Consider the following 26,685-nt stretch of genomic DNA (forward strand, 5'->3'; position numbering starts at 1 on the left):
CGGCGTTGGTGACATACTTGGTGGTGTGCTCGCCGGTCTGGTACTGGGCCTCAATGTGCTTGACAATCGCCTGGCGGGAGGAGCCGTCGCGGTCCTTCAGCTTGGTGATGGCCTCCTTGACCATGATGTCGTACTTGGGGTGGGCAGCACCGGCAGCGGCAGCGGCGGCAGTGGAGCCAGCAGCCTTGGCGGGCTTATCAGCGGCGGCCTTCTTGGTGGCCTTGGGCTTGGTGGCAGCAGCAGTGGTAGACATATTGACTACTTGGATGGTCGGCTGCAGGAAATATGGAGAGGAAATCGATTTGCAGTTGAGTTTTCCCGCGCATATCAGAAAACCGTCAAAAACAGAATCCACAGTAATGAAAGCAAGCAAGCGAGAATGTTGTGCAGGATTGAGCGGATGTGAGCGTGGGGGAGGGGAGGAGGAGGAAACCATCAAGCCAAAGTGCTTGCTTCTCAGTTGTAGAGTTTTGAAGGTTCAATCAAAAAAGAAAATAGAAAAAGGACGACTTTTGTTCTTTGCGGGCGCTCTCGCTCGTTTGTGCATTGCTTGTCGATATCGAAACACGGCACAACATGCGGAGGACAATCGTATTTGGCGGTAAATACATGACTAAATGCGGAAACTGTCAAATAAATACCAAAAATAAACAACCAACAACAAGACGCCAAGTTTAAATATAGACAAAAAAACAAAAAGTCTTTGATTTTGGCGCCTTTTTTTCTCCTTTTTCTCCTTTTTCTCCTTTTTTTTTTTTTTCCTTCTTCTTCTTCTTCTTCTTCTTCTTCTTCTTCTTATTCTTTGTTCCAAAGTGCACAGACTGCGGACTGCGTGCGGGAGACGATCGCCCGCGTTCGAGCAGCAACATTCATCTGCTTGCCAGGATGCACCCCGGCGCAACAGGGCGCTCGTTCGCAGGCAGCCACACGGGTTTGGCGGGAGATCAAGGAGAAAGGGGAAAAAAACGCGGGCTCGTTTTCCAGCTTTTTTGAAATTTTCGCGGATTGAAAAAAGCACTGCCCGACCCTTTTTTGCTCCGTGCCGACTTCCGGGTGGTCGAGCTGCGCTGAGCTGCACCCAGAAGCAACACTGGATCAACACGTAATACATCCGCGCACTGAGTTCGGCCGGCAGATGCTCCGACATGCTTGAGCGGGAGGGCAGTTGGTTGGCGCGCTGCACAACTTTTTTTTGTTCAGTTTTTTGGCGCGCTTTTTCCTTCTTTTTTTTCTTCTTTTTTTTTTTCACGTCCCAAGTCCTGCTGCTGCTTGCAGATCGCCGAGCCATCGAACGCGCACTCGCTCGTGAGCAAGGTGTGTCGGCATGTTGTTTCTCTATTGCTTGGGAAGTCGTCGTCGTCCGCACGCCGCGCAGATTCGCACAAGCGACTTGATTGTTCAACGCCGAGCGACAAAGTTGAAAGCCACAAAAAAAAAAAAAAAAACGAGAAAAACCAAAAACGAGAAAAAAAAAAACGGTTGAAAGAAAAACGCGAAATTACATTGAAAATGCGAAATGACGGGTGCTCGATTAGGAAGTGGCGGTAAATATGTTATGGATTGATGTGTATCTGTATTTGGAGTGTGTTCACTCGTCGCTTTGTATAAGTGAAGTCTCTTGTTTCCCTATCATCACTCTCATCATCAACCCATTACTCGTATCTCTCTTTCTTTCCCTCTGCCTCGCTGTCTCTCTGTCTCTCTCTCTCTCTCTCTCTCTCTCTCTCTGTTTCATGGCCACCACATCCAGATCGCGTGAGCTTCAACATACATTTCAGGAGCATTGTACTGGTGGTCGTAGATGGCTAGTCGGTTTGAGATAGCCTGGAAACCGGAATTCTGAGAACGACCGTCGTTTCGCTTGCTTTCCACCTCACTCCTCCACCTCCTCCCTCATTGTACTTCTACATAACCCTATACTCTTACTCTTACTATTCTATTGCTTGCTGCTGTCAATCGGTGCTTCCGAGTCTTCTTTTGTTGGTTGAAAAATTGCATTGCAATTTGGGACGACTCCTGGTAATACCTTCCAGCCCTCTTCACCAACATTTCTCCCCCCCCCCTCCTCTCCGCGTCATTTCGATGACGAGTCATTTGCTGTTGTCTGTTTCAGCTTGGTTCATGCTGCGCGTCCCACAAGCACCTTCTGGACACGCAGTTGCGTTTGTCCGCTTCATGGAACCCTCGCGAATCACTGGAACCGCAACTCGAATTGACTTTCGGACGAAGCTTTATGCTTCACACTGATCACCTCCCCGCCGCGACACACTCGCTATGTCATGTTGTTGGTTTGGCTATTTCAGGTTGCTAGTTGCGACCCACAGGCATTTCTAGACGCGCCTCGGCGCGTCAGCCGTTCGCGGAACCAACTTTGAAACCGCTGGAGAACCGAACTAACCACAAACCGACATCGTCGCTTCCCTGTCTCCTCCCGCCCTTCTCCAATGGATATAAATTTCCCAAGGCCTGTAGTGCACGAGCATACAGGCTCGCTAATGCTATGTCATATGACCAGACATGGCTCTCTGCCAATTTTGTGTCTCCAAGCTCCTTACACCCATGTCCATGCTCCCGCTCCTTTCTCCGTGGTTTTTGAGCATTTTAACCCTATACTCTTACTCTTACTATTCTATTGCTTGCTGCTGTCAATCGGTGCTTCCCCAAAACTGAACGTGGCTCATTCCCACTTTCACCAAATGCGAGTTAGCACTGCGCTGCTGAGCATTGCCGCGCTGCTTCTGCTTGCCGTCGCGCTCGGCGACGAGTTGCAGGGCGTTCGCGGCGCTCTTGCTGCCCCGCCCGGACCCGACTATTACGCCGTGCTCGGGATCAAGCGCGACGCAGACGACCGCGAAATCCGCCGCGCGTACCGCGACCTCGCCAAGAAGCTGCATCCGGATCGCAACCCGGGCGACGCCGAGGCCGAGCGCAAGTTCAAGGAGGTTGCTGAAGGTACTCGCTTTCTTTGCATTTTGCTCGGCACTGGCAGGGCAGTCGCAGAAGAGAGTGAAGCCGCCCCCTCGGTCATTGAACGAACGGCGATCTCTGCGTTTTTGCCTTGGGCGTACTCTGTCACACACCCGTCAAAGCAACACCACGCACAAGTGCATCGCAATGATGATGATGATTGTGGTCGAGTTTTGGGCCAAGCATGGATTCGGTGGAGCGGACACTCAACTTGCTGAGCTCGCGTTTGAGCTCGTTTGAGAGATGCCACCTCATACAACCCTCTCCCCTCCCCCAATATCCAGGCACCACCATTGTCTAACTCACGTCGTGCGTGACAAATGCACTTTGGTTTTTGACCTTTTGTTGGATGATTTTCTTTTGCTTGTTCTGCGCAGCATACGAGGTCTTGTCGGACGCAGAGAAGCGCCGCATCTACGACCAGCACGGCGTTGAAGGCCTCAAGGGCAACCAGGGCCAGCACCACAACCCGTTTGACATTTTCCAAAACTTCTTTGGCGGTGGTCAGCAGCAACAGCAACGCAAGGGTCCTGACGTGAACATGGATCTCGAGGTCACCCTGGAGGATTTGTACATTGGCCGCCGCATTGCGGTAAGTTCCTGGCGCTTTGATTTGCTGTCATCTCGAGATGAAGCAGGGCTTTGAGAACTTGCATGCTCACCTGAAGATACTCTAGCTTGAAATCAGCCGTCAAACACTCTGCCACAAGTGCCGCGGCTCTGGCGCCAAGAACGCAGACGATGTGACCGTGTGTCGCGAGTGCCAAGGTCGCGGTGTCAAGATGACACAGCACCAAGTTGCTCCAGGCTTTGTTCAACAAATGCAGACGACGTATGGACACGGTGCAACTGATTTTGTGCGTGTTTGATGCGGACACACGTTGCTCACTTGCTTCTTTTTCAATTCACTCACAAACAGCTGCCCGAAGTGCAACGGTAAGGGTAAGATTGTCACTTCCACTTGCCCGACTTGCAAGGGACACAAGGTTGTTCGCGGCGATGACTTGCTCTCGGTTGACGTTGAGCGTGGCATGCCCGACGGCCATCGCATCGTACGTTCGTTCGTTCGTTGATATTGCCTTGTGTTTGAGGGATGATGTCGCATTGCCTAAACTGTGTTCATTTCTGTGCCTCAAAACACGTAGACTTTCCCGCGCGAAGGTGATCAACACCCCGACATCACTCCTGGTGATATCATCATCACGTTGCGCACCGTGCCGAACAAGCGCTTCCGCCGCCACGGCAACAACCTGTACATGAAAGAGACAATCACTTTGCTCGAGGTGGGTTCACGTTGGCCATTTCTCTTGGGGGGGGTTAGGGGGTTTGAGGGGTTCGGCAAAGCTTGGCACTGTTGCTAACTTGTTTCGTGTGTACTCCCGCGGTACTCGCACAGGCATTGACGGGCTTTGAACGCAGCATCAAGCACCTGGATGGCCGAACTATCACGATTCAGCGAACTGCAGTGACTCAGCCCGGATTTGTTCATGAAATCCCTCAAGAGGGTATGCCAAAGCACGACGATCCCTCTGATCGGGGTAAACTATTTGTTGAGATTGCCGTGGTGCTTCCCTCGTCCATTACATCCACCCAAGCAGAAGGTAAGTCGACGGGGGGAAACGTGTTGCTGCGAGCTTTGCGCGGTCACTCACTTTGAGCACGGGTTCTTGCGTCGTTCTTCCCAGCCTTCAAGGAGCAGTTGTCTGGTCATGTGCGAGATGAATTGTAGTTTAGCAATTACACAGGTTTTGATATTTTCAATGCTGAATGCTAACGAATGTACAATTAAGGATGAAGTGTCAACGAACGAAAATCGAAAAAAGGGGGGGGGGAAATGGGCCTCAAGACTGAGTTATTTCAAACCGCTCGACCACTCGCGCAAGCGAATCACCCCGATTTAACAAGTCAGCTGCCCGCTTGAACTCGTCCATCGTTCCGACATATCTGCAACGTGAGCAGCACAAGAGGAGGAGGGGAAAAAAGTCAGGGAGAATGGCGTACAACAGCAGCAACCCCCTTGATACAGCACGGCGGTCTTACGAGTTTTTAAACAAACCACGGCAGAGATCATGCGATAGATCGAACGGATCTTGGATGTGGAGCAATACACCAGAATTTTTCTGCAAAGAACAGTGTACCAAAATGCGCACAGTCAGTTGCAGCCCGACTCCTCCACTCACAAAGTCAATCCAAGCGCTCAATCTCCTATACCCCAAAGCTCGTTTGATCAAGAGTGACTGGACGAAGCGTTCGAATGGTAATGACTCTGTCAAGACGATATCATCCGGGGTAAGCCCACTCAAAGGTGTTCAAGCATGGCACTCCACCACCACCACCACCCCGAAAAAATATATCTTACTGCTCGTGATGCGTGAAATCGTATGCATAAAAGTTGAAAAACGCCAGCACGAGCTCCGCCAAGGATTCGGTATTCCGGGACGCGGCGCCATAGCCTGCTCGCTCGATGGAGCTCAGATCGCCAACAAAAGCGGCATTGATGCTGTTGTCATCCGTCACAAAGTACGGCTGAGGCCCATGGGGGAAATCAGGAGGCAACGCTTCCTGAAGACAAGGCACGACGGGCACCGGTCTCCGCTGCAAAAAGTAGAGCACCAGCATCACAAAGGCGTAGCTGGGATACCACACAAATTGAATTCATCAAAAGTGAGAAAAAAGGATAGAAAAGAGTCAACCAACGCCTGGTCAGGATGCATCGAGTTACCTGCTGAGCGTGCCGCTCGGGGGATCGTTGATTTGACGGTTTTTGGCCCACAGTTTAACAATGCGACCAAGTCGATAGACGCGTGGATCGATCGTCGCATACGTCCGAAGCATGCGAGAGTTCAGAATTCCTAACACTTGATTCACGCTGAGATCGCACGAAGTTTGACTGTGGCAAGGAGCAGAGGTGAGTTGTCAGCCGGATGTGAACACAAGCTCAGCTCTCCCCTCTCGAGGTGTCTGGAGGTCAGAACTTGTACCTTTCAGGATCGAAAAACTTGACTATGGGTACTTTGGCTCCAGCAATACAAGCGACTTTTGTCATATGTTCTGTTTGCAAAGACAAGCGGGTTAGAGCGCCAACAGCAAATTTTAAAAAAATCATACCAGGACGATCTGATGCATGCGACTTACGTCGAAGATACTTGGCAATTCGCCGAATCACCAAAGTCTTTGACTGAGCATCGTTCACATAGACACACATGTCAGCGTCAGCATCTCTGAGATTGAACGAGTTGACTGACGAGCCAAACATTTCGATCGAAGCATCCCACTCTAGAACCAAGAACAAAAAAAGAGAGGAGAATTTCACGAGAGATTAGATGCAAAAGCTACGCAGGGTCGGAACATTGGCTTCGTGAGGCAAAGTGAATCAGGCCGGACATACCAGGAAAACGGTGTTGAAGCAATTGCTCGACGCGCTGTTGTAAAAGCACAATGCGATGGAAATCCCGCGTGGTGGGTGTGATTCGCTCAAGGATTTCTGCCAAGTCATGCTCGAGTGCCGAGTGTGGGCGGCGTTCGCGGTCTTGAGGGGGCAAGGAAGTCGAAGCAGAGGCAGAAGCAGAGGCAGAAGCAGAGGAAGACGCTGATGAGGATGATGATGATGATGACGACGACGACGACGACGACGACGACGATTCCCCGGCAACCGAGGCATGATCCACAACGTCAACGTGTGAAGCGGTCGGCTCTGGCAATGGAGGTGGTGTGGCGGGTAACGCAGAGAGCAAGTCGGTCAACGTCGGCAGGTCGGACGGCGCAGATTGCAATGCCATGGCAGGTAGAGGATTGGCCTCAGCAGAAGTAGATGCATAGTGAGACAATCGCTCAGAGATGGGAATCGACGTTGTAGGAAACCAAGTCAACAGGTTCTTTGCAAACTGCTCCTTCTCTCCAGACAGCTGCTCGGTTGATGTAGCTTGCTGATTTGGGCTGCTCGATTGAACGGCACCGGTTGGAGCGTCCGCAGCATCCGTTGGAGTTGAAGCGGCGTTGGGGAGAGCATCACTGGGCTTTGGCTTGGCGGGACGCTTTTCCCTTTCGAAGCGTCGGATCTGCCCAGAAGCAGCCCCCTTTTGCTTTTCGTACGTTTGGTCCTGGTTGGCGCGACGGGCAGCCTTCCCAAAAGGGCGAGGTTCTGAGTGCGAAACCGCGCCAGTCGAAGCTGCTGCGGTGCCGGCGGGCGGGCTGTCACTGCTCGATGATGCAGCAGCCACCTCAGATCCATTCTCCGCCAGCATGGCAGCGGCCGTAGCAGTTCGCGGCCGTGGCGCTTGGTTTGCTTGTTGGTTGGCGCGCTGGGCTTTGGGCGGTCGCGGCTGCTTGGGATGGTTCTTCGGTGGCTTCTGGCCCTTCTGACCGGCGTGAGATCCAGACGCAGATGCCTGCAGACCACCGCCAGGCAGTGGGGCAGATGCAGCGGCGGTGGAGCGCGACGGAACAGCGGTTCGGCTGCCCGAGTTCGGTTTGCCAGGTGGAGCGACGACCTGCCGAGCACTGCTACTTGCACTTGTCATGGAGTCTGCGGCAGCATGGCTGCTTCCTGCTGTGCTGCTCATCATTGTCACTGGGGCTGGAGCTCGAACTGGCGCTGGAGTTGCACCCGATGATGTTGGAGTACTTTCAGACATTCAATCGGGCTTGGAGTTTGAGACTTTTGAGAGACAACTTGGAAAAACTCAGAACTGAGCCTGCTTATGCTTAATGCTCGTGCTGCCTTTTTGGAGGAAAAGTGGCAACTCTATGAAATTACAGTTAGAAAGCACCCACAGCTGGCTTGGGGGAAAGGGGTGCGGATGGGGACGTGACAGAAGGGCGGCTGGGTGATGACTACGATTTGGACAGCTCGCGATTCCACTTGAGATACCAAGCTACCTGTGGGAGTTCTCAATGACGTGAATTGAGAGTTACTAGATTTGCATGGAAGGTCCAGTCGTTTCCTTGTGAGTTAACAGTCATTGCAGCGCAAACCATTGAAGCAGAGCCATTGAAGCAAAATCCATTGAAGCCAACCGTCCTTCTCCCGCCGTCTTTCTCCTTCCACCTGTGGGGACGTTGCGTGATCCTCCACAAGAGTCGTCAATGGCACTCGGAAGGGGGCAAAGGGGGGGGGGCGCTGGTGATCGGATTGCTCCACGCTCCCTTGTGCTTGGCTGCGACCTCAGTCTCCTCCATTCCCCTCCCCGCTGTTCCTCTTTTGTCCACGTCGTGCAGTTCCATCTCCATTGTTACTTTCGGCGCTCAGGGCTTCCGTCGGGTGAACGGCCGTCTGCAGACGAACAACGAGACAAAACGAACCCAAAAGCGATCTCTTTTTTTTTTTTTTTTTTCCCTCCTTTCCTTTGCTTTGCATTGACGTGCTCCGCTCTGTTGGCCTCGCCACCCGTGGACTGGCAGCACATCCAACTGCTTGACCTTCGCTTCCCTTCTTGCCTGGACGATGGCATGACACGCGACGCAAACCCAATCCACGAAAACCACAACGCAACATCAATGATTTTTTTGTTTTTTCATCCCCAATGCAACTCTATTGGTTTTCGCTTTTGCCAATGCAAACTCCTTGTGATGGTGATGGGGACGATGGGGACGATTTCGGGGGGTAAAAAGGAAAAAGTTTCAAAAAGCGCTTCCAAACTCACTTCTCATTTTGTCTACTTTCGCTGGTTGGCAGAGTCTTACAGTCATGTCTGCTGCTGCCGCCGCTGCCAAGTTCCGCCTGCGCACTCCCACCCTCGGCGAGATCGCCCAGCCCATCGGCCCCTTCGTTGTTGGCTTTGGTGTTGTCGGTGCCATCATCCTCAACCTCCCCTGGCCCGCTGGTACGTGTCCCGGGTTGTTTGCGATGCTTTTTTTTTTTTTTTTTTTTTTTTTTTTTTTGGTCTTGATCGATCTGTGCTCACTCGTCCTTGTTCTCTGCTCCCAATTACTTTTTCGTTCATCACCTCAGCCTCCCAGTACTACAAGTCGCGTAAGTGTTTGTTGAACAATCCCGTTCTTGATGCTGTTTGCTATTTCAATCTCACTTTTTTTTTTTTCTCTACCTTGTTCTTCTTGACAGCCTACAAGGCCGCTCGTGACAACCTCCGGCCCGAGCATTAATGAATAGCGTGGACTGTACAAAGCGCAGGACTCTTTAGTGCCGTGCTTCAGCTTTGTAGTGTGTAGCCTATTCAATCCAATGTAGCTATTTCTTTTTTTCTTTTTTTCTCTCTCTCTCCCTCTCTGGACGCCATCTCACTAAAGCTTGTGAGAATTGAGCCAGCATGATGGGAACGGGATTGTGTATTCATTCAGCACTGAAGCAACAAGAATTCACGCATCATCACAGCTCAGCTTCCTTTTGAAGCGCAGAGAGGCGCTCAGTCAGAACGCGTCGCACCTCCTTCCACTTGTTCGCCTTGTCTTGCTCCAGCGCCACCTTCTCGCTCTTGCAGCGAGCAATGACTGTGCGGGCAGACGCCAGGCTGTCTTCGCCAATCGTCATCTCCTTGAGATACCGGTCAAGCAGACTGTTGCTCGAGCCAGACAGCTTCTCGAGCGCCTTGACGTTGTCGCGCAGACGCGTCTGGTCTTTGAAAATCTCCTCGACCACCCGCTCGGCATCGGCAATGGACGCGGTGGTGGCTTCCAGCTTGCGATTGACGACAAGCACTTCCGCAAACCGCTTCTGCTCGTCCGAACCGATAAACCGATTCTTGATCGCGTTGTCGAGCCAGGTCTGCGACAGTTGGATGTCGTTCAAAGCCTGGATGCACGCCGTACGAGTGAGCGTGTGCTGCAAATCCTTGCGAGCGTCCGAGGTGATGAGCTTGGCCTACAGTTTGTGCAATGATGAGTTGAGATTCCTTTCCTCCGCCCACACACACACACACAAACAAAGGCAGAATCATGGCACAAACCTTCACGTAGAGATCCAGCGCCTCCTCAGTCATGCGAGAACCGACAACCTCAATGCGCTCCACATCGCTCTCCTCGACAACCGGAAGCTCCAACACCTCACGAGGGCCGAGACTGATGCAAATGCGCTGGGGAAGGCTGTGGAGGACAGTGGCCGTCTGCTTCAACACCTTCTCCACAGGGCTGGTGAGAATGTAGTTGGGATCGAGGGCGTGGTCCAGGTAGAAGGTAGCAAAGGTACGATCGCTGTTGTTGCGAATCTTGTACGTGGTGGTCTTGATGTCCTTGTGAACGAGCATGAGGCGGTTGGCCTTGGCCGAGCTGACATCCACAGAGGTGTCGCTCGAGTGGCGGAAGTGAATGCGGTTGACGTGGGATTCCTTGTGCTCTTCCGAGCTCGACACAGAAATGGCCGTTTCCACGGCAAAGCAAACCAGCTGGCGTTCCTGCGGCTTGAGCTGCATGAGCAGAGCCTCACCGATGTAGTTGCCGTCCTGTCAGTTGTTCAGAGAATGATGGATGGATGGATGGATGAAGGTGAGGAGGCCAGGGTCCACAAACAAACCTCAGACCAACAGGAGAAAGTGTCACCCACCTCAAGCACACTGATTGCGCCGCCTTCCAGGGGAAGGCCGGTCGAGTTGACAAAGTTGACAGCGTTCATGGGCGACGACACACGAACTCGCTTGTTGTACACCACCACACGCATGCACTCGACTTCCCGAGAGAACATTGGTACGATACCTGCGAATCATACGAGACCAAACTCACAAACGCTTGTTGTACACCACCACACGCATGCACTCGACTTCCCGCGAGAACATTGGTACGATACCTGCGAATCATACGAGACCAAACTCACAAAAAGTCAGCGAATCACGCGATTGTGGTAATGATGAAAATGCAAAATTGGAATCTTACCGCTCTGGTAGCGCTTGATGCTGACTGACTCGCTCAGGTTGAACACTTGCAAGTCCGTGTCGCCCAACGCGCGGGCTTCGGCATCTTCCATCTCAACTGGCATCGACGCGGAAGGAACATTTGATGAGGATGACGAGGCTCCAGTTGAGCTGCCCGAGTCCTGTCTCGAACATCCACATCACAGCCCAAAGAGTAAGCAACATGATGGGGCAAAAACAACGAAACGAAAAAACAGAAACATCCGTACACCACGCAAACGGAGAACCAGGTGCAGTGTCGACTCGCTTTGGATGTTGTATTCCGAAAGAGTGCGGCCGTCCTCGAGCTGCTTGCCCGCAAAGATCAGGCGCTGCTGATCCGGAGGAATGCCCTCCTTGTCCTGGATCTTGGCCTTGATTGTTTCGAGGGTATCCCGAGCTGACGCCTCGACAGTGACTGTCTTGCCCGTGAGCGTCTTGATGAACAGCTGATAGGTGGAGCGCGGAACCTGCTTGACGTTCTTGGTGGCACCAGAGGGATCGTCGCTCAGGACGTGAATGATGCCCGAGACGAGCGACAGCTGCACATCCTGCCAATCCTCGTCCGTCTTGTTGTCGACGAGCGCGAGCGCCTGCAGGTGGCAACGCTGGCTCGGGCTTGACTTTTCCTTGCCCTTCTCGGTCGGCTTGATCGAGTTGATGAGCAAGCGGTACGTGGAGCGCCACTCGACAGCGCCGCTGACATGGCTGGCAAGAATCGTGCGCTTGCCCTTGCCCTTGCAAATGACCGAGACCTGTTCCAGAGGCAGCAATCAAGCACAGCGGTACCACATCACATTGGCACAACAATTGGTTCAGGTCTTTAGCGTGGTGAGCGTTTGAGTAACAACACAAAGCCAGCCCATTGCGACAAAAACGGGTATGTCGGCAAAAAAAATCAGCCAACCAAAAATCTGACCGACCTGCTTCATGTCCTTGGGCGACTGGCGCAGCATGGCGTCGAGGTACTGCTGGTAGTCGTTGCGCACTTGGTCGTCGAGGATGCGCACGCGGGTGATCTTGCCCATCGGCACGTTGACAATGCTTCCGACGACCGGATTGAAGAGGTGAACGCTGAGGTGTCGAACGCCCTCAATGCCATCCACTGACGTGTACCGCTCCTCAGTGACGCCACCGACCATGCCGGACTGCGCATCCGCCGCGCCCTCGAGGCCAAGCTCGACATGCACACCGCGCAGCTCGGACAGCAGGCCGCCAAAGCTCATCGAGGTGCGCGAGAGCTTCTGGTAGAGCGGATTGCCGAGCATCTCCGAATCGGTCGTATTGGCGTCAAAGCTGATGCTCGACACGGGCACGGGGTCTGCGAAGGCGGCAGTCGCGCCGTGCTCCTGCTCACCGAGATCGAGCACGGTCAGGCTCTTGACGACGCGGCCGAGGTCGGCGCGCGAGAAGGCGAGCGAGAGTTGCGCGTTGTCCGTCACCGTTCCAACCCGCTCGTAGAACCCGACGTTCGATTTGAACAGGGTGACGCGCTTGATTGGCAGAGAGGTCATTGTTCTGCGAGTAGGAGTTTGTGTTGAGTTTGTGTGTGTATTGATTTGTAGGTTGAATAAGACTGAACAGACGGCTTTTTTAAGGCGAAAACGACAAACAAAGGATGACGAACACAACAATGACAAGATTCAAGGTTGAAAATAGGTTGACATGGATCAGCAAGTTGTTGTCTGTGTTTGGGGCCCACACACAGACACACAGATTAAGCTGACAGTGACACTGACAGAGAGAGTGAGAGAGAGAAAGTACAGCTTGAGGCAGAGGAGGGAAACGTCAGACAAAGTCGGACATGAAGTGGACTCCAAGGCGGATGGTGCATCAACTGCATCAGCACGTTGTGAATGTGATTAAAATGTGCAGATTTCCAATAGCGACGTGGGTACTAGGAGGAGGGGGGTGTTTTGGGAAATGGAGCGAGCTAACAAGCAACCGGGATTGTTCTGCAAAGCTCAGCCCAAGAACTGCACAATAGTCCTTGAACAAACAAAAAAATGCATGATCACCTTGCGATTCTTTTTGTGTTTGTGTTTGTGTTTGTGCAAAGGACTCGTACACTCTCTATTTTCGAATGGCGACCGTGAATCCAGGCAATCGCTTTGGGCCGCGCGCTGTCCGCCCAAAGGCGCCAGAGTACGAGCGCGAGGAAGGTACTGCTGTTTCTCGATGAAAAGCCCCCCCCCACCCCCGTTTTGCTTCGTTGTGGGTTGTTTTGCTTTGTGCCTTGATGCAGTGGCCCTTGCTTGGCCCTCATCCTCGCAGCAGCAATGCAATGGAGAACGAGCGCAAACATTCAAAAACGCGCGCTTTTTTTTTTTTTTTTTTTTTTTCTGGAGTGCGTTTTGCATTGCGTTTTGACTTTTGGCTCACTTCGGCCCTCTCTGCCTCGCCCCGCTCTCATGGCGGATAGAGATCTGCCGCGCGTTCATCTCCGACTTCACCTCCAACGACCAGGGCGTCGACAAGTTCAAGTACATGGCGCAGCTGGTAAGGATTTGCGAGCAGCAATGGAGTGGTTGCTGTTGTGTGCGCCGGTTTGGCAAAGAAGCAGCCGTGCCAATGGTTGTTTTCCCTACTCTGCAAGGTGCGCTTGCGGTTTGGTGGAGGGGGAAGGGGACGGGGGACGGGGGAAGGGCAGGTGGGAGGCGGCTTTGACAGGCCAGCACTCTCCGATCGTTTCTGCTTCTCCTCCGCGAGCCCGATGCCCTGCACAGCGCACCGTCGTGATGCTGCTTGACAATGATCTCGCATTGTTTGAGGGGGTGGGGGAAACTCGCGGCAAGCTGGTCAGGAATCCCGCTTCGCTTCAGCTTCTGTTCAATCTCCTTTAAAAAAAAAAAAAAAAAAAAAAAAAGATCTGTCAAAAAAATCAAAACAGTTTTTTTTTTTCAATTTTCGCATTCAGCTACTGCAAGTTGATCGGAAAACCGTCACTCGACCGTACCCGATTGCACGATCAACCACGCGACATGACTTCCATCGTTCCAAAAAAAAAATATGACTCAATGCTCACTGTATTCGTTGAACTTGCCCCCCTTCCGCAGCAACAAATTGCCGACCGACAGCAAAAGCTCTTGATCATCGACCTCGAGGATGTCAGCACGTTCGACGCTGACTTTGCGACACGCATTGAGAGCAACACGGCTCGGTACCTCAAGATCTTTGCCGAGACCATCGACAAGCTGATGCCGCCACGCTCGGCGGAGGCACACGCCTCAAGCCTGAATGTCGACCCGATTGAAATCTTCATGGAGCAGCGCATTGCTCTGCGCGAGAACAATATGGACGCTGCGAACGGCACGGTCGATCCCAACAAGCGCTGGCCGCCAGAGCTTCTGCGTCGGTTTGAGGTGCACTTTGGCGCGCGCGACAATGCCAAGCAGCTGGCCATTCGCCAGGTGCGTGCGAATGAGATTGGCCATCTTGTGCGCGTGCGTGCGATTGTGACGCGCACGACCGAGGTCAAGCCGTTGCTTCGCGTCGCCACCTACACGTGCGACAAGTGCGATACAGAAATCTACCAGGAGAACACGGGCGCGAGCTACATGCCGCTCATCACATGCATCAGCCCAAGCTGCATCCAGAACGGCACGTCGGGCAACCTGTTCATGCAGACACGCGGCTCCAAGTTTGTTAGTTTCCAGGAAATCAAAATCCAAGAGATTGCCGAGCAGGTGCCCGTCGGTCACATTCCGCGCACAATGACAGCCCATGTCCGGGGCGACCTGACGCGCATGTGCTCGCCCGGCGACATTGTCATTCTCGACGGCATCTTTATGCCCGCGCCGTACACTGGCTTCCGAGCAATGCGCGCTGGTCTTCTTTCCGACACGTATCTGGACGTGCAGACCATCACGCGCACCAAAAAGACATACGAGGAGGACGCCATTCTGACGCCCGAGCAAATGGAGGAGATGGAGGCGCTTCGCATGGAGCCCAGTCTCTACGACAAGCTCGCCAGTTCGATTGCGCCTGAAATCTACGGGCACGACGATGTCAAGAAGGCGCTGCTGCTGCTGCTTGTCGGCGGCGTCAACCGCAACATGTCCGACGGCATGCGCATTCGCGGCGACATTAATGTTTGCTTGATGGGCGATCCCGGTGTGGCCAAGTCGCAACTCTTGCGCTTCATTTCCACCGTGTCGCCACGAGGTGTGTACACGACTGGCAAGGGCAGCTCGGGCGTCGGTTTGACCGCCGCTGTGACCAAGGACCCTTTCACTGGCGAGCTGGTGCTGGAAGGTGGTGCCCTTGTCCTGGCTGATAAGGGTGTTTGCTGCATTGACGAGTTTGACAAGATGGAGGAGGGTGATCGTACCGCCATTCACGAGGTGATGGAACAACAAACCATTTCCATCGCCAAGGCAGGCATCACCACCACGCTCAACGCCCGCACGTCCATTCTCGCTGCTGCAAATCCGGCCTACGGCCGCTACAACCTGGCCAAGTCTGCGGCCGCCAACATCAATCTCCCCGCTGCCTTGCTTTCCCGCTTTGACCTGATGTTCTTGCTGCTCGATCGAGCAGACCAAGACGACGACCACCGTCTGGCCAAGCACATTACATACGTGCACCAGCACTCCAAGCATCCTCCGCTGCAAATGGATCCGTTGAGTCCTCATCTCTTGCGGTAGGTTGTCTTGTTGTTGCGAAACGAAGGGTGTTCTGGTTGTCCATTTGCCGTGTTTTTAATAACTTTTTGTTGTTGTTGTTGTTGTTGTTGTTGTTGTTGTTGTTGTTGTTGTTGTTGTTGTTGTTGTTGTTGTTGTTGTTGTTGTTGTTGTTGTTGTTGTTGTTGTTGTTTTTGGACGGTGTCTGGACAGGCAATATGTGGCTCAATCGCGCATGAGAAATCCAATCATTCCTCGAGAATTGAGCGACTATATTACGGGTGTCTACACGGGCATGCGGCTCGCTGATAGTGTCCACGGAGCTCATCGTAGCACTTTGACGACAGCTCGTACATTGTTGGCCATTCTTCGCTTGTCCACGGCGCTGGTGAGTTTGGCTATTTGGTTGGAGATGTGTGGTTCATGTCAAGAGGGTGTGTTTGGTGTCTAACTGGCCGATGGTTGAATATTCAGGCTCGCTTGCGGAATGTGGATGAAGTTTCGTCCGACGACGTCGACGAGGCCACTCGATTGATGGACTCGTCCAAGGTGTCACTGGAAGAGCGCCACCGAACTAAGAATCCGTACGTTGTTCGGTTGATTGAATTGCTTTTTTGTTTTTTGTTTTCTCGCCTGGTTGATGGGCAGCGGTTCTCATTCTCTTTCATTTCCCTTTTACCAGTGATCAACAAAAGATTGATTTGATTTTCGAACTCGTCCGCGATCTGCCGCGCCTCAAGCCCACCGTTGTTGGCTATGAGGCCGCCCGCGCGGCTGTTCTGCGACGAGGATTCCATGATGCGGATTTCGAGCAGTTCCTTGTCGAGTATGAGGAGATTGGTGTGGTTGCGCTCGGCTCTGGCGGCACCGAAATCCGATTGATGGCGTAAAACAAAAAACGCTCGGCATGGTGCGTTTCGCCTCTCGTCCTTGTACAAAACAAAAAGCTGTTCTTTCGACCTGTGGGCCTTCATTCTGTTGACTCTTCCCTTGTCCTTTGTTTCCCCCCCCCCCCTCTTGATGATGATGATGATGACTGTCTTCGATTAACGTTGTGTTCTTAATACCAATTTTTTTTCCATTCGTTTTTTTTTTCCCACCGTCGTGTGTTTCCCTTCCCTCCACTCGCCTTCTCTGAGGTGATCATTTGCTAATGAGTGTCCATTTAAGTGATTGATGTGATCTTTGACAGCTCACTCTTCCAATTTCCCATACAAGCAGGTTTGGACATGTCAGGTAAGTCCGAATCGCACCTCTCTCAATGCCCCGTCACGAATCCGACCAATCGATCGATGCAGCGGTTTTTTGTGCTTTCCCGATTGCTCTTGAACCACTGCTCTTCTCAGCGGACTGAGATGAGGTTCCTGTTCACAGTGTTGGTGAATGTCCGAAGTGTGATCACGGAACACGGCTTGTTCCCAAAAAAAAAAAAAAAAAAAAAAAAAGCGAGGTAACATTTTGTATTGGACTTTGACACGCTGCGTTTTTCAAGGGACGAAGCGAGCGAGGTCGCTGCGTTGATCGCTGGTTGGTGAATTTAGATTTGACGAGGTGATGGACTGAGGTGGGTCGTGTCGGGACCTCCCAGACCGGAGACCAACTGGAATCAAAAACATCCAAAAATCGAAAAAAATCGAAAAAAAAAAATCCAACCTTTGGGATTCGTTCGCACCTCGTGCGGCGGATTTCTGAAACGGCGCGAGGGTTTACGTCCCAATCCAGCGACATGGAAGAGCCGCTGCCTTTTGCAGGCTTGAACTCGGTGGCAGAGTCGGCGGCCAAGTGGCAAAGTGAAGCAGCGAAGCAAGGCGATGAGGAATTGGGATTGCTCCAAGAACGCACCCACCCGACCACAGCGAGGAGCGATTGATGAAGGGCGATGAATCACGATTCAACATGGCAATGTCAAGAAAAAGCAGCCTGGAAATCGAGAGAGCGACAGAGAGCGACAGAGAGAGAGACAGGAGGTGGGGAGGTCTCACAGTCATTCACAGTGGTAATGCATCCATCTCCCTCCAATCAAATCCGGCACTGTGGAGCACGACCCACCCCTGACCACCAGTGACCCAGTGACCCAGTGATGACCCAAACCAACCAATAATCCAAGAGTGATCTGACTTTTTGTGTGCATTTTTGAATGTGGGATGGAGCAGAAGCGTTCGTCACACTGGTCACCAACGACGGGTACGCGCTGGGCGCACTGGTGCTCGCCAAGTCATTGCGCGATGTCAACACGACACGCAAGATTGCAGTGCTCATCACAAACGAAGTGTCCGAGCCCACCCGGTGAGTTCGGTTATTTGGCGTGCAAGAGTGCACACAAAAGGATCCGAGAACCTGACTGTGACAATCTCGTAGCAACCGCCTGCGCGAGGCATTCGACGTCGTGTCGCTGGTGAACGAACTCAACACACACGATGCTGCCAATCTCGCGCTGCTGGGGCGTCCTGAGCTTGGTGTCACGCTGACCAAGATCTACGCATGGAAGCTCACCCAATTTACCAAGTGCGTCTTCCTGGATGCCGACACGCTCGTTGTGCAGAATGTTGATGAGGTAGGACTCTACTGGCTGGCTGTTGTCTGTTCTTCAACCACAGGCAACTCACCTTTGCCGATCGGTGCGTGTAGCTCTTTGATCGCCCTGAAATCGCAGCAGCACCCGACGTGGGCTGGCCCGATTGCTTCAACTCGGGTGTCTTTGTCTTTGTCCCGTCTGCTGCTACGTTCGAGAAGCTTGCTGAACACGCCGTGAGCACTGGCTCATTCGATGGTACGAAGAGCTGTTCTGTTGACACTTCTTTGGGGGTGGGATGGAAGGTTTGAGTTGGGACGGTGTTTTTTGAACCGAGTTTTTCACTTCTTTGTTTGTTTGTTTGTTTGTTTTTTCCAACTCCTTGCAGGCGGTGACCAAGGTCTGCTCAACACCTTCTTTGATTACTGGCCTACTGCCGGTCCCGAGCATCGCCTTTCCTTCCTCTACAACATGAATGCCAACCAAAGCTACAGCTACAAGCCGGCGTTCCAGAAGTATGGTCACTTGGTGAAGATTATCCACTTTATTGGCCAGTTCAAGGTAGGTCAGAATAGTTTGTTTGATGTTCTATGCAGCGTCTATGAGTCTGACTGTCGTATGTGTAATATTGTGATCTTCGACGTGTACAGCCGTGGCATTGGGCTCGCACCTCCAGCGGACGCGTTTATGCTCAAACGCAAGAGGCCCCCACTCACTCCGAGTTCCACGTGCAGCAATGGTGGAACGTTTTCGACCGTCATTACTCGACTTCGGTATGCTGAGCTTCTTTCAAAGGAGGGGGGTTTTGTGTTTGCGTTCTTCCGACTCACCACCCCCTATCGACTTTGTTTAGGCTCCTCCGGTCAGCCTCGCCGCTCTTCCGATCGGCTTTAGTGGCAACGTGATGCGTATCCAGCATGGAGAGGCTCTCCCGCCCCGCACTGCGCCCTCTGGCCCGCAGTATCTTGCGGATTATGGACGCTCTGGCAGCTCGCCTGCTCCCGCAAAGCAGTATGACTTTTCCAACATCCTCCATCGGCTGGATGTCCTGATTCCAGACAAGTTCCATGCCACCGGTGAGGCTGGAAAGGCGCCGCAGTCGCCCGTCTACTCGAGCCAAGCGACCGAGCAGCTCCAAGAAATCTCTGCCACGGCATCCAAACTTCACAGCCAGATTGCTGAACTCGAGAGCGGCATCCAAGCCGGCCGCTATGCAAACCCTTCCCTGGCCAGCGCCGTCCATCAAGAAGTTAACACTGCTGTCAACGAACTGGCCGAGAAGCTCCGCTCGAGCTCAACAAAGTAAACGAGCAGGGTATCGGATTTGGTTTTCCAGTGTTTGTCGTCTGTTGTCCGTTGAAGGGGTTTTTCTCTCCTGTTGCATTTTGCTTTTCGTTCTTGTTTCTCATTGATGATGGCCTTCGAGCTTGAATCCTCACCAAAGTGTGATCTCATCCATTACAACATTTCAAACAAATTCCCTTTCCCCCATCCATTTATTCCTGCTCATCATCCTAACTCCATAATGCTCCAAAACGCACATCCTGCCATGCCCGAACGCAGTCCAACAAACCCCCAATGCAATGAGCCAGCAAGGACTGCTCCCAAATCCGCCGCGAACGGGACTGCTCGGCCCGGGGCCAGATTCGACCACAGCGTCGCCCGCACACCAGAGTCATATCAGCTCGCCCGCTCTCCACAGTCTCCAGAGCAGCCCTGGGGGCAGCGGCGGGCTGCTCGGTACTCTGCCTTCCCCTTTGCTGCTCGGATCGCGACCGGGACTGCTCCAGCCAGGCCAGCCGGCGTCGCTCATGGGAGCCGCTCCTCCGATGCAGATGCCAATGCCAGTGCCAGTGCAGGCCACCGGGTCTGCGTATGGATCCAGCGGCAGCTTGGCCGAGCAGTTCAATCTGCCGGCGCCCGGATCGCTCGCGTCGCAAGTCCGCCTGCCAACATGGCACGAATACTCTGGGCTCTCACCAGCGCCGCCAGGCCAGAGCCACCATCACGGCAACCGTGGTGGTTCATCGCAGGGGGCGAGGACGGGATCTGGGCTCAACCGACCGCCGCATCGCTCCAGGTAGGTACTTTTGCTGCTCTGATGCAAAACGCAGACATTAGAGCAGCATAAAGCATCATTGATACGATGGTCAATGCGTTTGGACAAAGCACGTTGGACGACGAGTAGTTGACGGAGTGCTCATGATTGATTTTTTTCTGAATCTTTGTTTGTGCAGTCCCTCTGGCGACAAGGCCAACGCTCGCGTAGCTCCATACAAAACCCCAACCGGCAATACACCCGCTCCAAAGGCTCCCGCAAAATCCTCGGACAATGGTGCTCCGCAGCAGCCTGCGTATGAGACAGACGCCCACAAACTCGAGCAGCGACAACGGCAGATAAATCTCGGCAAGCAAAAGCCAGAGTACGCCCGATATATCGAAGCAGTGCCAAAGTGAGTATGCCCTGTGGGTGGCGTTAGCATTGTAGCTGGCACCGCCGTGGCAGTCGTGGGGTTTTTTTGGGTTGAAACCTTTGTGGACTCGAGCTGAATCGAAGATTCACAACCAACATTACACTGGTGAAATCGTGTCCTCTCAGGGATCAACGGATACGAGGTGTACACCCAACCACGCCAGACAAGTTTATGACGGCAAGCAAGCGACAATTTGACGGGCTCATCAAGGTCTGGCGAAGACAGCTCCATCGCTGGGATGAGCCTGCCAGCGCCACCGGAGCCAGCCAGCCAGCCGAGGATGGAGCAGACTCTGCCGAAGACAACCAAAATGGCAACGAGCTGGAAGAGCTTGATGAGTATGAAGCAATCGCAGCCATGGACGACGACATGTAAGTTGTTTTTGCAGCATTCCGATTTGTTTGTTTCGTTCCAGGTTTACTGCAATACTGACCCTTGATTGTTTTGATTTCGAAATCGATTGCGAACGGCTCGGTTTTTGCAGCTCTACCTACTTTGAGGACATGTAGAATCAATCGGCTTTCCTGACTGAAATATTAGCAGAACCAAAAAAAAAAAAATCGATTCGATTGTTGATAATGTAGAATATAGTCAGATCCGCAACGACACTTTCTCTAGGCTCAGAAGGCGCATCCACTGTTCAGCACCTCAGTTCGCAAAATCCAGTCAGTTGAAAGCGCAATCACGACCCTTCTGCCCAGTGCGTTTTGCAAACATCCCTTCAGCCAGCAAAAAGAAAACGGCTTCATTAACGCACGACAATCACAACGACAACTAAAAAGTCACATCACAAGAAAAAGTCATCTTGCTCAGGCTCCGGCTTGGACTTGGCGGCAGGTTTGCTGACATTGGGTCGCTTGGCAGACCGACTGGCTGCCGTGCTCGTCGCACCCGATGATGGTTTGATATTTTCGGGTTTGCGCCCGCTACGCTTTTGGGGAGCCTTGTCCTCTTCGGATTCGCTGTCCGAAGCGTCCTCTTCCTCATCTTCGCCCTCCTCCTGATCATCGCTGTCATCCTCTGCATCGTCGTCCTCAGCAGAGGCGGCGCGAGCAGCATTCTGTGCGTTGGCTGCCTGCTCGCGGGCCGACACGAGGCGATCCGAGAGCAAGCGATGCTGCTTGGCGACTTCTTCCAGAGCGCGCAGGGTTTGTTCGTCGGTTTCGCCGAGAGCCTTCGACGGCTCGTACCCGTCTGCTTGCTTCAGAGCACCTTCGGTCACAAACCGGTTGATTAGCCGGTGGATGGCTTCACGAGCCTGCTTTGCGCGAGCGTCAGGCTCGGTCTTTGGGAAGAGAGAAAGATACTTGGCGCTCTTTGGAAAGTATGTGACGTAGTTGACATCGGCCATCCACTTGGCAAGCTGTGACAGATCCGGCTGGTCCTTCTTGCGTGCAGTTTCCATCAATCGGAGCAACTTTCGGCGCTCTAGCAGGGGTCAAGATTGCAGTAAGCGTTGAGCAACAGCGTTGAGCCAGCACATCCACCATATCCAAGCCTCTGGCGCTCAATTGAACAATCAAAGTATCGTCGCAGTCTATCGTCCTCATGTTCTACTGAGCCACCAAAGAGGACCCTACCAAAGAATCGGATTGCATGGTACTTGTTCACCGCAGTGCGTTCCAGCGTGACGACCGCCTTGTCGCTCGTCGAGGTCTGACGCTCGAGCTCAAGTGCAGCCAACTGGCGCTCGTGTGCCTGGCGAACCGTTGCAGGCAGGTTTGGCTGTGTTCACCAACATTGCAATGAGTTGAGTGAGTGACTGAGTGACTGAGTGAGTGAGATTGGAGAATTGAATCTTGACCAGTGTTCGCTTTTTCCACCAAAGGCCGAGCACTCCAATTGGGGCGCGGGGTTTGGTCGCCGACTCCAGTCTCAGCAATGCAGAAGCACTGCGACTGCTGTGGGCTTGAGTGGGGAGCCCAACGCGCATCCCAGTCTCCAAGTCCCAGTCTCCAAGTCCCATGTGCCTCGCACGCGGTGAATGAATGCTCGTCACCGCTGCCTTACCCGAGCGAGCAGTCGGCGGATGTCGCGCAGCTGCTGGCCAAGACCCTTGTGCTTCTTGCTACCCTTGGCAGCGGCGTCGCTGGCAGCGGTGGTGGCGGGCTTCTGTGGAGCGGTCGCGGCGCGGGGCTTCTTGGACTTGCCCTTGTCTTGCTGGACCATGATTGAAAGGAGAAAAAATACAAAAGAAGAGTGGATGCAGATGTAATAACAGTGATAAACAACAATAGAGAATGGATGGAGTGGTGAAAGTCGACGACAAGTGCGAACTGGATGCGAATCGACAAAAGGATTGGATCACGGTGCACATTCGACAAACACAGGTGACCGCATAGACCCGTGTAGACAACGCCTTGAAGCGGACAGAACAGAAGCCGGCATCGTTTAGGAGAGTGGGGCTGCGGCAGCAGGTGGGCTCGTTGAAGCGACTTCAGAAGGCGGAGCAGCCACGGCTCCAGTAGTGCCGCTGAGAGTGCTGCTGGTGCTAGCAACCACACCAGAAGAGGCAGAGCTCGATCCGAAAGAAAACACGGGCGCGGCTTTTGGTGGTGGGTGGAGGAAGAGTCGCACTTGGTTGATGTCGGGAACGGCGGCAATTTGCCGATCTTCCTCCGAATAGTCGTCGCCTTGAACAGTGGCATACAGCTGCTTGTAGCTCTCCTCGATATTGTTCTTGATGGGTCGGAACAAAATGTACTCTGTCTCTGCGTTGCCGAGATAGAGCGACAGGCTGCGTTGCGTCGATTCCAGCTGAGCTTTGAGCAACATGTACGTTTCGTTCACGATTTGCTTGATTTTTTCTGTGCAGTAGGTAGGTAGCATTGAGTGGGTTTGCGCTCCGCTTTCCCGCTTTCCGCTTTCGACAAGACAGACAGTCCAAAACTTTCTAAATTTTTGCTGCTTACCAGGATATGCAAAAGGCTGTCGTCGAAGAGAGAGTGCTGCGGTGCTCGGGCCAGCATCTGTTTTAACCTTCAAAAACGCGGCAGACTTGAAAAAAAAAAGTCCAAAAAATGAAAAGGAAGCCAAAACAGCAGCCGGCAGAACAAAGTCAGCTCAGAGCCTTTCTCAACCAAAACATCTCTGCCTCTGCGCCATTGGTTTGCGCTGTAGTACAAACCTTGGTCAAAAACGTGGTCAACGGCGCAATGATGGACTTGGTCACATCCAGCACAAACCGCTCGCAGACTTGCTTGAGCTCCACATCCAACTCCTGCCCATCCAAACATTTGCGTGTTAGAAACCAAAGCACAGGACGCCACAAGCTACGGTAAATCTCTCTACCTTTTTAGAGTCAACAAAGCTCTCCTGAGACATTCGCGGGGCCTCATTCAACAAAAAGTTGAGAACCGCATTGTTGCGGTTGAGAGAAAACAGCGTCCCGCCTCGTGACAGCAAACTGAATGCCGCATCTAATCGAAACGCGCCATACCAAGAAGACGTTAGACTGGTACCATGCGTGTGATGAAAAAGGCGAAACTCTCGCATACCTTTGAGCTTCCGCAAATCCAGCGACTTTTCCAGCACCGCAAACTCGACATCAAACGGGGACAGCTGCTCTCGCAGCACAAGCAGATGCTTGATGAGAAAGAGCTCGCCATCCAAAGGACCCTTCTTTGCAGCGATCGCGTTCGAAGCGGCAACCAGCGACTGAATGCACACGCTCACAGTGTGCTGCGAAATGCCCTCAAAGATGCGTTTCTACACAATCCAGCCAGATGGAAATCAGAAATCAGAATCCAAGCACGACCCCGGAGCCAAGCAAGCAGATTCAACAAAAGAGAAAAAGCAAAAAAAAACCGCGTACATCGATACAGCGGTAAAGCCGAGATAGCAAAACCAACGAACGTTGAAGAGTCGGGAACCAGAGTGTAAACTGGTTTGATGGATGCCGTGGAGTCGCGGCAGTGGCAGGGGTTGACTGGCCCGAAGCCAACTCGGTTGGGCTTTGGGCGGGAAGGGGCTGTGGCGACACTGCGTTCAGGAACTTTTCAGGGTAGGCCAAATCGTCCGCGGTTGGCTGCCAAAGTTGAATGTCAGACCGCACATAGGCCTGCACACGAAACACGAGGCGCTGCTGCAAATCCTCCAAAATCTGCAGCGCCACGGCTTCGAACGCAAGCGCTGGAACAGTCGGGTCGGCCAGAATTTCAGCAGACACAATCTCGCAGAGCTCCATCAGTTGCTCCACATTGTTTTGCTGGATGATACTAGGACGAATGGCGTCGTACAGGATGCCAGACAGTTGATCCTGCAACGATCTAAACAAAGTGGACAAGTATTGGGACCGGAAACTCTCGTCAGCAGAAAAAACAAAAAAAAAAGCGCGACAACGTGACGTTTCCATGGAAGATCTACTTACTCGAGACCAGGGGTCTCGATAGAAAAGAAGTGGTGATAGAGCTTGATTTCGTTTTGGCAGATCCGAATCAAGTAGGCACTGGCGTGACGCAACTATGTGGACAACACAACGAACACACGACGGTAAGCGAAAACCAAACCCTCTTTGCATCATGAGGACGCAACCATCATTGTGGATCATGCTCTTACCAGCTGAGCCATATCAGATCCACTCTCGGCTTGCATCCTCGAAATGGCCTCGTGCACCGTGTGATCAAGGAGCGCGTGACGCTGGCCAAAGTAGCAATTCAAGCAGTCCTGCAAGAGCGATTGGTAGGGCGAACCATCTTCCTTGCACCGCGACTCAATCTCGACTGCCAGAGCCTTAATGCGCGGCGCGTATGTGCGGAACTTGGTGTAATGAAGGGCGAACAGCGCTTCCGTGGAAGACGAGTTGGCTGTGCCTGCGGCGCCGGAAACAGAACCAGCATTCACGCCACTCGCGGCTTGTGCTTGGTTTAACGTCGAAGCGGTAGAGCGAGCGTTCAGCTAGTCGTCCCACCACAATCAGATTCCCAATGACAGCAACATGTAAAATCACACAAACATCCACCACACAAACAAACAAAAAAAAAAAAAAAGCCCAAGCAGAAGACCAATTTCTAACTCACCTCCTTCTTAATTTCACATTGCTGTGTCGCGGTTTTGAGAGCTGAAACAATGTGCAGCTTGATGAGCGTGAGCGCTCGACTTTGGTTTTGGCGGAAACGAGTCAGGTACACCTCGGCGTCCTTAAAGTGGCGGTGCTGCGAAATGAAGGCAATGCACTCGTCGATGCGAGTCAGCGTCGGAATGAACCGGTCGCTGTTGACAGTGACAACGGGATCGTTGAGGAAGCGGCTGCATGCTTCGACCTCGCTAAAGTACGCGAGCTTTGTGCCAATGTTCTCGAGCACGCGAACCAGATGATTTTGGTCGCGCAGCAATAGCTGACAAGCATCATGCAGCGCCGTTGTCTTGGTCGAGACGGATGTGTACTGCTCGTGCATCCCATTCAACGCGTCAAGCGCCGAGTCGATATTCGCCAAAATCTCGTCGCAACGCGCACGGTGCCTGCTGAGCAGGTCGATGTACGATCTGACAGGTCATACCATGAAACGTGAGAAACAAAATTTGGTGCAAAACTACCTGTCCGAGATGATTCTGAGATTCTGAGCAGTGTGGGGGAGTGCGTTCGCTTACCTGTATGACTCTTCCTGCTCGCCTTCCATGCGCATCTCAACGCTGGCAAACCAACCAAAGAACTGCTGCGCAGTCTCGATGGGACCGTCTGGGGCGGACGAGTTTGCTGCTGCCAGCGCGGCAGAGTGCTCACTGGACGCGAGTGCAAGCGATGCTCCTCCTCCTACTGCTGCTGCTGCTGCTGCTGCTGCTGCTGCTGCTGCTGCTGCTGCTGCTGCTGCTGCTGCTGCTGCTGCTGCTGTAGAGCCGACAGATGACCCTGACGAAGCAGCTGGAGTGGCCGGAGTCGCTGAAGCGAGCGGCAGCTGCGGCATTGGAACCCAGCCAGCGACCATCGACAGATCAAGCACGGCGTCCTTCTGGCGCTCAGACAGCGGCGCGAGCTCGTCCCATTGCGACAGTGCCTGGCGAACGGCAGCAGACGACGCAGCGGCAGGCACAGCACCAGCAGCAGCCGTCGAGGCCGACGATGTGGAACTCGCTGCAGCTGCTGCATGTCCGGTTGCAGGCGAGACCATTGTGCGTTTCCGTCTGAGAAGAGCAGAGTTAAATAGATATGTGTATTAAAAAAAGCGTAACAAAAAGGACTGAATTTGGAGTGATTTTTCGAAAGATGGGGTCGAATTGTATGGAAAACTATTGAATCTCGCTGCTTGGATTGTAATTCGTCACCTCAACAGACA

The 26,685-nt window shown here is 53.0% G+C and overlaps 9 protein-coding genes across 9 annotated transcripts; 5 read left to right on the forward strand and 4 right to left on the reverse strand.

Moving 5' to 3' along the window:
• The first annotated feature begins 2,647 nt into the window (after nt 1-2,647).
• CAOG_01290 (heat shock protein DnaJ family protein) lies at nt 2,648-4,770 on the forward strand. Its single transcript, XM_004349760.2, has 7 exons — nt 2,648-2,952; nt 3,345-3,559; nt 3,645-3,799; nt 3,887-4,019; nt 4,113-4,250; nt 4,364-4,568; nt 4,653-4,770. The coding sequence occupies exons 1-7, from the start codon at nt 2,697-2,699 to the stop codon at nt 4,694-4,696; spliced, it is 1,146 nt and encodes a 381-aa protein (XP_004349810.1). The 5' UTR covers nt 2,648-2,696; the 3' UTR covers nt 4,697-4,770.
• On the reverse strand, nt 4,709-7,651 carry CAOG_01291 (PAP/25A associated domain-containing protein). The gene is made up of 8 exons (XM_004349761.2): nt 6,356-7,651; nt 6,103-6,243; nt 5,949-6,018; nt 5,690-5,857; nt 5,327-5,599; nt 5,179-5,233; nt 5,008-5,087; nt 4,709-4,911 (listed from the first exon to the last, which is right to left on the reverse strand). Exons 1-8 carry the CDS (start codon nt 7,599-7,601, stop codon nt 4,809-4,811), a joined length of 2,136 nt encoding a protein of 711 aa, XP_004349811.2. The 5' UTR covers nt 7,602-7,651; the 3' UTR covers nt 4,709-4,808.
• A 972-nt stretch (nt 7,652-8,623) lies between these two features.
• CAOG_01292 (hypothetical protein) lies at nt 8,624-9,191 on the forward strand. Its single transcript, XM_004349762.2, has 3 exons — nt 8,624-8,789; nt 8,918-8,938; nt 9,029-9,191. The coding sequence occupies exons 1-3, from the start codon at nt 8,654-8,656 to the stop codon at nt 9,067-9,069; spliced, it is 198 nt and encodes a 65-aa protein (XP_004349812.1). The 5' UTR covers nt 8,624-8,653; the 3' UTR covers nt 9,070-9,191.
• A 46-nt stretch (nt 9,192-9,237) lies between these two features.
• On the reverse strand, nt 9,238-12,446 carry CAOG_01293 (ubiquitin family protein). The gene is made up of 6 exons (XM_004349763.2): nt 11,729-12,446; nt 11,036-11,560; nt 10,789-10,948; nt 10,463-10,611; nt 9,870-10,361; nt 9,238-9,784 (listed from the first exon to the last, which is right to left on the reverse strand). Exons 1-6 carry the CDS (start codon nt 12,317-12,319, stop codon nt 9,293-9,295), a joined length of 2,409 nt encoding a protein of 802 aa, XP_004349813.1. The 5' UTR covers nt 12,320-12,446; the 3' UTR covers nt 9,238-9,292.
• Nucleotides 12,447-12,884: 438 nt separating this feature from the next.
• CAOG_01294 (DNA replication licensing ATPase) lies at nt 12,885-16,512 on the forward strand. The gene is made up of 6 exons (XM_004349764.2): nt 12,885-12,967; nt 13,228-13,304; nt 13,862-15,447; nt 15,641-15,815; nt 15,902-16,011; nt 16,110-16,512. Exons 1-6 carry the CDS (start codon nt 12,889-12,891, stop codon nt 16,315-16,317), a joined length of 2,235 nt encoding a protein of 744 aa, XP_004349814.1. The 5' UTR covers nt 12,885-12,888; the 3' UTR covers nt 16,318-16,512.
• Nucleotides 16,513-16,633: 121 nt separating this feature from the next.
• On the forward strand, nt 16,634-19,427 carry CAOG_01295 (glycogenin). Its single transcript, XM_004349765.2, has 7 exons — nt 16,634-16,663; nt 17,581-17,713; nt 17,786-17,981; nt 18,056-18,197; nt 18,328-18,500; nt 18,590-18,712; nt 18,793-19,427. Exons 1-7 carry the CDS (start codon nt 16,657-16,659, stop codon nt 19,243-19,245), a joined length of 1,227 nt encoding a protein of 408 aa, XP_004349815.2. The 5' UTR covers nt 16,634-16,656; the 3' UTR covers nt 19,246-19,427.
• An 84-nt stretch (nt 19,428-19,511) lies between these two features.
• On the forward strand, nt 19,512-21,020 carry CAOG_01296 (hypothetical protein). The gene is made up of 4 exons (XM_004349766.2): nt 19,512-20,019; nt 20,177-20,392; nt 20,539-20,784; nt 20,898-21,020. Exons 1-4 carry the CDS (start codon nt 19,523-19,525, stop codon nt 20,920-20,922), a joined length of 984 nt encoding a protein of 327 aa, XP_004349816.1. The 5' UTR covers nt 19,512-19,522; the 3' UTR covers nt 20,923-21,020.
• A 128-nt stretch (nt 21,021-21,148) lies between these two features.
• On the reverse strand, nt 21,149-22,643 carry CAOG_01297 (hypothetical protein). Its single transcript, XM_004349767.2, has 3 exons — nt 22,424-22,643; nt 21,994-22,138; nt 21,149-21,841 (listed from the first exon to the last, which is right to left on the reverse strand). Exons 1-3 carry the CDS (start codon nt 22,580-22,582, stop codon nt 21,201-21,203), a joined length of 945 nt encoding a protein of 314 aa, XP_004349817.1. The 5' UTR covers nt 22,583-22,643; the 3' UTR covers nt 21,149-21,200.
• Nucleotides 22,644-22,742: 99 nt separating this feature from the next.
• CAOG_01298 (tethering factor SEC34) lies at nt 22,743-26,575 on the reverse strand. Its single transcript, XM_004349768.2, has 10 exons — nt 26,003-26,575; nt 25,432-25,897; nt 24,971-25,309; nt 24,783-24,874; nt 24,228-24,681; nt 23,911-24,121; nt 23,705-23,832; nt 23,541-23,633; nt 23,326-23,410; nt 22,743-23,220 (listed from the first exon to the last, which is right to left on the reverse strand). The coding sequence occupies exons 1-10, from the start codon at nt 26,518-26,520 to the stop codon at nt 22,805-22,807; spliced, it is 2,802 nt and encodes a 933-aa protein (XP_004349818.2). The 5' UTR covers nt 26,521-26,575; the 3' UTR covers nt 22,743-22,804.
• Nucleotides 26,576-26,685: the final 110 nt, after the last annotated feature.

Source organism: Capsaspora owczarzaki (assembly GCF_000151315.2).
Source record: "Capsaspora owczarzaki ATCC 30864 unplaced genomic scaffold supercont2.2, whole genome shotgun sequence".
Classification (NCBI taxonomy): Eukaryota; class Filasterea; order Ministeriida; family Capsasporidae; genus Capsaspora; species Capsaspora owczarzaki.